This window comes from Palaemon carinicauda, chromosome 30, assembly GCF_036898095.1.
Source record: "Palaemon carinicauda isolate YSFRI2023 chromosome 30, ASM3689809v2, whole genome shotgun sequence".
NCBI classification, from domain to species: Eukaryota; Metazoa; Arthropoda; class Malacostraca; order Decapoda; family Palaemonidae; genus Palaemon; species Palaemon carinicauda.
In genome coordinates, this window is record NC_090754.1 from 56,029,657 (window position 1) to 56,039,656 (window position 10,000).

At 36.6% G+C, this 10,000-nt stretch overlaps 1 protein-coding gene across 1 annotated transcript in view; it reads left to right on the top strand.

Moving 5' to 3' along the window:
• Positions 1-7,551: 7,551 nt before the first annotated feature.
• Positions 7,552-10,000, top strand: part of LOC137623542 (octapeptide-repeat protein T2-like) — a 3,028-nt gene continuing 579 nt past the window's right edge. Inside the window, exon 1 of the mRNA XM_068354376.1 lies at positions 7,552-7,617. Within this exon, the coding sequence (XP_068210477.1) occupies positions 7,552-7,617 (66 nt within the window). The remainder of the gene's footprint in view (positions 7,618-10,000) is intronic.

Here is a 10,000-nt window from a genome sequence, read left to right on the forward strand (position 1 = left end):
ACCATCTAGCCACAGAGAGAGATACAAGTTGATGATAATTCTCCTGTACTTATCCTATATATATATATATATATATATAATATATATATAATATATATATATATATATATATATATACATTATCATCATCTCCTACGCATATTGACACAAAGGGCCTCAGTTAGATTTCACCAATCGTCTCTATTTTGAGCTTTTAGATCAATGCTTCGCCATTGTCATCTCCGACTTCAAGCTTCTATATAGTCCTCAGCCATGTAGGCCTGGGTCCTTCCACCTCTTCTAGTGCCTTGTGGAGCCCAGCTGGAAGTTTGGTGAACTAAACTTATATCTCCATTATATAATAAAGAGAAATTGTATATATATATATATATATATATACACTGTATATTTCTTTCTAGTCTTACTCAGTGGAATTGTTCAAACGTATGACCACTCTGTCTCTCCCTTTCCCTTGGGGGGAGGGGAAGCAGTCATACCCTGGTGAGAGTGAGTACCACGAGAGGTACACTCGAAAACCATAATCTCCCACAAATTGCCGAAACTGCCATGTTGCAGTTAGGGAAAGGGGGAGGGGTGGAAAGGGCTGAACCTGTGTGTGTGAGTGTGTCTGTGCTTATCTACCTAAATATTTAGCTGTCATTCTTGACAGGTTGCATAAACTAGTTATCATTATTATTATCATTATTATCATCAATTGCTAAGCAACAACCCTAGTTGGAAAAGCAGGATGCTATAAGCCCACGGGGCCCCAACAGGGAAAATAGCCCAGTGAGGAAAGGAAACTAGGAAAAATTAAGTATTTTAAGAACACTAACGACATTAAAATAAATATTTCTTATATAAACTATGAAAATAAAAAGACAAATTTCAAACCTTCTTAAACAAAATAAATATAAATAGTTCTTGGATCCACACAATTAAAAAGACAAGATTGTAAACACCCACTCTAGTGTTAAAGAAATGTCTCTTAACTTGACGTCAATATATCTTCTGGAGAAATGACTTTCCTCGCCTTTTCTGGATTACGCAACGATTCTAAGTACATACGGAGGGAAATATACGGTTTCCATTCGGTTTCTTTGATCTCCGGAGAACAATATAACACGGGATTGGGGTCATTCATTCTCCTGAAAGAAATTAAAACGTCGTTTTCCTAAAAAGAACGAAGCCATATATCTTCAGGGGTTAGTGCCAGAGAACTTCAGATCATTCATTCATTCTTTAGGGGTTAAAGAGATAATATAGATGATAAAATATAAAGGGGATGGTTATTATTATTATTATTATTATTATTACCTCCGCCGCTTGGCGGAGGTAATGTTTTCGGTTCGGTTTGTTTGTTTGTTTGTTTGTTTGTTTCTCTGTTTGTCTGTCTGTCTGTGGACAACGTAGAGGCCACATTTCTACACGGAATCACTTCAAACTTGGCCAAGTAGTTCCCCAATGTGTATGGAAGAACTGATTAAATTTTGGTCAAGGTCACCCCAAGGTCAAGGTCACAGGGGTCACTGGTGTCACTATGACATAAGTGGCCATATCAAGAGACAGAAATAAAGCACTGACTTTTGCATAAGCCAACAGGGAAGTCCTAGTCCAGGCGCAACCCATGGGTGATGTTCAAATTTATAAAGGTCAAAGGTCAAGGTCATATTGGTGCATTATATCAATGTCATATTAAGTATCAGTGGCAAATGAACAAAGATCACTTGAAGGTCAAAAGTCAAGCAGGTCACTTGAAGGTCAAGGTCACGTGAAGGTCAAGGTCACGTGAAGGTCAAGGTCACCTGAAGGTCAAGGTCACGTGAAGGTCAAGTACATTTGAAGATCAAGGTCACTTGAAGCCAAGGTCATGTGAAGGTCAAGGTCACGTGAAGGTCAAGGTCACTTGAAGGTCACGTGAAGGTCAAGGTCATGTGAAGGTCAAAGTCACATTAAGGTCAACACACAAACAGTCAAAAGTCCTTCAACCTCAGTGTCAGGTAACTGCCAAGGCCATTGAATGGTTAAGCTAAATTAAAGGTCAAACGTTACTTGAAAGTCGAAGTCACATCAATTCATGATTCTAGGACATATGGCGCTCTAGGTCACCTTGGCGGAGGTATGTCCTCTACGAGGACCATGTCCGCGTTCAGGACTTGCTCACTTGTTATTATTATTATTATTATTATTACTAGCCAAGCTACAACCCTAGTTGGAAAAGCAAGATGCTATAAGCCCAAGGGCTCCAACAGAGAAAAATAGCCCAGTGAGGAAAGGAAATAAGGAAATAAATAAATGATGAGAATAAATTAACAATATATCATTCTAAAAACAGTAACAACGTCAAAACAGATATGTCCTATATAAACTATTAACAATGTCAAAAACAGATATGTCATATATAAACTATAAAAAGACTCACGTCAGCCTGGTCAACAAAAAAACATTTGCTCCAACTTTGAACTTTTGAAGTTCTACTGATTCAACTACCCAATTAAGATCATTCCACAACTTGGTAACAGCTGGAATAAAACTTCTAGAATACTGTGCAGTATTGAGAGCCTCATGATGGAGAAGGCCTGGCTATTAGAATTAACTGCCTCCCTAGTATTACGAACAGGATAGAATTGTCCAGGGACATTTGAATGTAAAGGATGCTCAGAGTTATGAAAAATCCTATGCAACATGCATAATGAACTAATTGAACGACGGTGCCAGAGATTAATATCTAGATCAGGAATAAGAAATTTGATAGACTGTAAGTTTCTGTCCAACAAATTAAGATGAGAATCAGCAGCTGAAGACCAGACAGGAGAACAATACTCAAAACAAGGTAAAATGAAAGAATTAAAACACTTCTTCAGATTAGGGGTAGATGGAGATGGTTTGGGCATGCTCTTCGCCCTCCCCAAGAGAGATTAGTTCACCAGACTTTCAATTGGGCTTCAAAAGGAACCAGAAAAGTTGGAAGACCCAGATTCATTGATTGATTGATTTAAAGCACAGAGAGTAATAATAATAATAATAATAATAATAATAATAATAATAATAATAACAATTTTGATATTATTGAAGACCCAGATTCATCGATTGATTGATTTAAAGCACAGAGAGTCATATAGTAGTAATAATAATAATAATAATAATAATAATAATGATAATAATAATAATAATAAAAATAATAAAAACAACAATTTTGATATTAATCATAATAATAATAATAATAATGATAAAAATAATAATAATAATAACAATAATAATAATAATAATAATAATAATAATAATAATGATAATAATAATAATGATAATAATAATAATAATAATAATGATAATAATAATAATAATAACAGCCTATTCAATCAATCATTTTGCGATATCATATATTTCTAAATCTCTAAAGGTCACATTATCTAAAAAATATCATGTTTCAGCATAAAAAAAAAAAATAAAATAGAAAAATATTCCTGTTCCCAACGTCAATTCTTTAAAAGGTTTTAAACTCATAATCTCTTTTTTATGATTCTCTCTCTCTCTCTCTCTCTCTCTCTCTCTCTGTTTCACTTAACCAATCACTGTAAAGCATCAACAGGAGGTCAAACTGCATACTCTCTCTCTCTCTCTCTCTCTCTCTCTCTCTCTCTGTTTCACTTAACCAATCACTGCTAAACATTACCTGGAGGTCGAACACGTACACACGCACTCACACATACAAACAATTACCTAACGCCAAGCGCATCATTTCTTGATTAGTTCAACCTCTCTCTCTCTCTCTCTCTCTCTCTCTCTCTCTCTCTCTCTTCTAAGGGTGTAGGGGTTACAGCCTCACATTTTTCCTTACACTTATTCCAATAAATTTCCCACTGCTTCTTGTACCTTAGTAATTGCTATTTCTGAAAATACCATCTATATATAGATTTAAAACATTCTTATACTAGAGGGAGACTCAGTAGAGCGCAGACCTCCGCCAGGGCAGCTTGTTTCTCAACCTTTTAAACTGATTTTGGACGTTTTGCTCACCCGTGACCTTGACCTTTGACCTTCCAAAATTCAATCATTTCCATATCTTTTCAAAACAGTTTAAAATCACTGCAAGTTTCATTACTTTACCATTAAAATTGTGGCTGTATGGTTGATGACCAGAATTTGACCTTTTGCTTGACCTTGACCTTGGGCTCGACCTTGACCTTCGACGTTAACATGTATTAGTTGGCGTGGATTTTCATACACTCAGATATGAACCAAGTTTGAAGTCACTGTGACAATGATGTCCAAACTAGCTCATTACGTTAACTGGACATTTTGCTTGACCGTGACCTTGACCTTTGACCTTAGCTTTCTAAAATTTAATCATTTCCAGCTTTTAACATGACAGTTAATCCATGCAAGTTTTATTACTCTATGATTAAAATTGTGGCCAGGAAGATGTTCATAAACAAACACACACAACCACATAAACAGAGGCCAAAACATAACCTCCTTCCATCATCGTTAGCGGAGGCAATAACATATATGTTGAATGTCAGACTTTAAGTTATGGTTGGGTAATTATATCGTACGAGTGGGGCTTGTTATATGCAAGTTTACGATTAACGTCAGATATATTAATATCACCTGAGGTCTGGTTATAAATCTATTTATAACAGATAACGTTTTATTGTTATGTAAGTTTGCAACGTAAAACGCTTCTGAACGCGGCTACATTTATCTAGTCGTCTTGAAGTTTACAAAGAGAAATGTTAACATATAAAAGAAATAAGTTAGATAAACAAGTAAATATGTAAACAAATTAAATCATAAAACAATGCCAGAGAATACCGGCTTCATTCACAACGTTTTAGCACGACAATAACGGGGATATAAACAGACTTATGACCTTCACGAACGCAATTCTCGCTGGCAAACGTTTGCAATTTGTATCTAAATATAGAAACCGGCCTCGTTCATTTAGTCTCCAGACCAAGTTGGTCTCGATATAGCTCGGGTTGGCAGGACGGGTTAGCCCTTATGATGGTCATCTAAACATTTATATAAGATTGCAACAACAACAACAACAACGACAACAACAACTGAATAGCAGTTATTGTTGTTAAATTTTCTTAAATTTTCTTTATTCTAATTACTCATTATTTCTCTTGTAGTTCATTTATTGCCTTGTTTCATTCCTCACAGGGCTGATTTTCCCTGTTAGAAAATTATCCTGCTAGCTAGGGCATTGTCCTTATAGCTAGGGCATTGTCCTTATAGCAAGGGCATTGTCCTTCTAGCTAGGGCATTGTCCTTCTAGCAAGGGCATTGTCCTTCTAGTTAGGGCATTGTCCTTCTAGCAAGGGCATTGTCCTTATAGCTAGGGCATTGTCCTTTCTAGCAAGGGCATTGTCCTTCTAGCTAGGGCATTGTCCTTCTAGCAAGGGCATTGTCCTTATAGCTAGGGCATTGTCCTTTCTAGCAAGGGCATTGTCCTTCTAGCTAGGGCATTGTCCTTATAGCAAGGGCATTGTCCTTCTAGCTAGGGCATTGTCCTTCTAGCAAGGGCATTGTCCTTCTAGTTAGGGCATTGTCCTTCTAGCAAGGGCATTGTCCTTATAGCTAGGGCATTGTCCTTTCTAGCAAGGGCATTGTCCTTCTAGCAAGGGCATTGTCCTTCTAGCTAGGGAATTGTCCTTATAGCTAGGGCATTGTCCTTCCAGCAAGGGTATTGTCCTGCTAGCTAGGGCATTGTCCTGCTAGCTAGGGATTGTCCTGCTAGCCAAGGCATTGTCCTTATAGCTAGGGCATTGTCCTGCTAGCTAGGGATTGTCCTTCTAGCTAGGGCATTGTCCTGCTAGCTAGGGATTGTCCTGCTAGCCAAGGCATTGTCCTTATAGCTAGGGCATTGTCCTGCTAGCTAGGGATTGTCCTGCTAGCCAAGGCATTGTCCTTATAGCTAGGGCATTGTCCTGCTAGCTAGGGATTGTCCTGCTAGCTAAGGCATTGTCCTTATAGCTAGGGCATTGTCCTACTAGCTAGGGCATTGTCAATGGCCCTAGCCTCTGCCATTCATGAGTCGCCTTTAAAATTTTAAACCTCTGTATACTGAGATAATTGTTCAGTAGTTGTTCAGGGTTATGGATTACAACATGTTGATATATTCCAGTGGATGCAGAAATGCATTGGCTATATGTTTTATTAGTCATTATAGCTATGAGAATGGTGTCCAGGAATTTAGGAATGATATTAATTAGACTTAGTTATAGAGGGCTAAATTTGCCTTAAAAGCTAAATTTGCTCGAAAAACCTTAACTTGCCCTTAAAAATACGTAAATTTGCTTCTAAAATCTTTAATTTGCCCTAATATAGCTAATATTGCTATAAAAACCTTCATTTGTCCTAAATAATAGTTAAATTTGCTCAAAAAAATCCCAATTTACACCAATAAAGCTAATTTTGCTCTAAAAACCCTAATTTGCCCTAAAAAGCTAAGTTTGCTCCAAAATTTTTTTAATTTGCCTATTATAACTAATTTTGCTAAAAAACCTTAATTTTCCCTAAAAAGGAAAATTGACTTTAAAACCCCCTACTTTACACCAATAAAGCTAAATTTGCTCTAAAATTCGTTAATTTGCCCTTATATCATGCACCAAATATTACCGGTAGTCGATTTATATTATTCCTTTTAAAAATGTTAAAATTTTCATCTTCTGCTTGTTATCAATCAAATTATATAAACCATTAATCAAAATTCATTTCCAACAGAGAGAACGGCTCTTTCTAAAAAAAAATTTCTCTCACATCAATTAAAAAATTCCCTTAAGGATCGAAGGCCTTTATTGCATTCGTGTCTCATCCCTTAGGATACTCCCTTTAAAATTCCTCTTCACTTCTCAGTCCTGAGATTCCTTAAAGGACAGATAAGCCAATTAGGAGAGCCCCATTGAATCGCATTTCGACGGCGAGTTTTATTTGGAAACGTTTTGGTTGAATTCTGCATTGGAAAAGATGCTCTTGAAATATGTTTACCTTTCAATGGTTGAAAACGTTCCAACCAGGAGCATCCTCCCTTTCGTATCCTGGAGGCAAAGTGTCCTCCTTTTTGTATCCTGGAGGCAAAGCGTTCTCCTTTTCGTATCCCGGAGGCAAATTCGAAGGATTAGAATTTCAACAGAGGAGTGGCAAGGATATTGGAATGTTTATCGTTTGCAAATAACTTTTCAAGTTTATTAATATCAAGTGCTATAGGGGTGGGCGGAGATCGAGATGGAGGTAGAGAATTATATGGCGAGATAAGGTGAAGGATGATATGGAGAGAAAAGGTTTATTGGAAAAGGATGCATTTGATTGAAAGCATTGACTGTCATCGGGGTGGGTGGAGATGGAGATGAAGGTAGGGAATTAGATGGCGAGATAAGGTGAAGGATGATATGGAGAGAAGATTTTGGCTAGAACAGGATGCCTTTGATTGAAGGTATTAAAGAAGACGCATCACGCAACCAACGCCTTAATGTAGAGATAACAGTAAGAAAAAAGAGAGGCAGAGAATTATATAACGAGATAAGGTGAAGGATGATATGGAGAGAAGAGGTTTGTTGGAAGAGGATGCCTTTGATTGAAGGTATTGGAGAGGACACATCAGGCAACCGACCCCTTAATGTAGAGATAACAGTAAGAAAAAAAAGTGTGTCAGAGAATTAGATAACGAGATAACGTGAAGGATGATATGGAGAGAAAAGGATTGGTGGAAGAGGATGCCTTTGATTGAAGGCATTGGAGAAGAGACATCAGACAACCGACCCTTTAATGTAGGGATAACGGTGGGAAAGAAGAATATTACCGAGACGTACGCCTTTCAAGTTTCGACCTTGGAAAATATATAATCCTTATCTATTTAATGAAATCTACATTTACTGCTTAACAACTCAAGCAGTATCTTGTCTGACCATCAGTTGGACGAGGGTTCGAGACCCCCTCAAGCTCAATAGTTTCTCATAGTGTCTGCAACCTCACCATCCTTGCAAGCTAAGGATGAAATGTTTGGGGGAGCCTATAGGCCTACCTACAGAATCATCACAAGCCATTGCCTGGCCCTCTATGGTCCTAGCTTGGTGAAGAGGGATCTTGGATGCTGATCATATATATGGTCAGTATCTAGGGCAGTGTAACTGTCCCTTGCCTCTGACATTCATGAGCGACCTTTAAATATTTATGAACCCATCAGCTGGACAGTGAAATTCCACTCATCCAGCAGAGCTAATGAGGGGAAAACTATTTTTGACATATACCATCATCAGACAAAAAGGCTTATTAACATCTCTGAACATGCCAGTGTAGTTGATTAACTGAATGCATGAACATTATATACTGGGAATATATATGTATGTATGCATATATATGTATATATATAAATATATATAATATATATATATATATATACTCTGTATATATACACACATATATGTATATATATATATATATATATACTCTGTATATATATACACATACAGTGGTCAAGAAATTGTTCACAAAAAACAGACAAACGACAAACAGGGGTGGATGCATAACATCCTCCCAACTTCGTTGGCGGAGGTAATCACAGGTTACGTCCACTGCCTTCATCAACTAACATTGTTTGGGAAAAATCAAGACATTTCTCAAATGATTTTAGGGACGAAGAGGAAAATAAACACAATTCTTTTGAAACTATTTCCGTTGTTCCGTCTTGAGGAATTGAATGAAACTGTGGGACATTTTAAAGGTTAAAAGGTTAACGGTGTCTGGTTTCAGTTCAAGTTTCGTTAGAATACTCACCAGAACGTCAGTCTGGCAAACCCAACCCTCCCCTGTTGTCCCCAACCACAGCAGTGGCCTCCCCAGTAAACAACTTAATCTCACACTTGAAAATGTGGGACATTTAAAAGGTTAAAAGGTTAAAGGTGTCTGGTTTCAGTTCAAGTTTCGTTAGAATACTCACCAGAACGTCAGTCTGGCTAGCCCAACCCTCCCCTGTGGTGCCCAACCACAGCAGTGGCTTCCCCAGTAAACAACTTAATCTCAAAGTTTTGAGCAGGGATCGATCTGCTGCCATGCGATTGCTAGGCGAACACGATACCACTGTACTATCCAGGAGAGAGAGAGAGAGAGAGAGAGAGAGAGAGAGAGAGAGAGAGAGAGAGTAATTGGTTTGGGGGTAAATATTGGTATGGAATAAGTGTTCATGAATATTTTGTATCTTCAGGACTGTAATGTTGTGAAATTTCAGGAAAGTAAATTTTAAAAACGTTCTACTTCTACGATGTAAATCATTATAGTCCAAATAGGATAGAGGAAATATTATATTTTCCTTTTGAAATATCAGGAATTTATATCTTTTTATTTCCAAAAAAAATTACTAAAGATGATCTTTAAGGCTTTATACTTCAACTAGTGTACTTCTAGATATTTAGATAGATATGTACATACAAACACATCCCTCTCACCAGGGTATGACTACATCCTTCTCTCCCTACCCTAGGGAGAGGGGTAGCTGAGCGTGACCAGAGATTATATATATACATATATATATATATATATACATATCTATATATATATATATATATATACATATCTATATATATATATATATATATATAAATAAATACATATATATATACATATATATACACACATATATACGTATATATGTATATATATATATATATATATATTATATATATATATATACTGCATATATATACAGTACGTAAATATATATATATATATATATATACACATCACTAACACTCGTGATTTTAATCAATGTAAATATCAACCACAATGGCATCCAATATCGAATTCAACCTTTGGGAATATATCTCCACTGGAAATTCATTAATGATAAATGCTTCTGAGACGACTTTACAGTGTATATACATACATACATACATACATACATACACATAATGTGTATGTGCGCATGTATGCTGTGTGTATACTCTATATAACATAGCTGATATCTAAGTCAATAATGGGCAAATGAAACCAGAGATCATATTATACGCAGAAGAGAAAC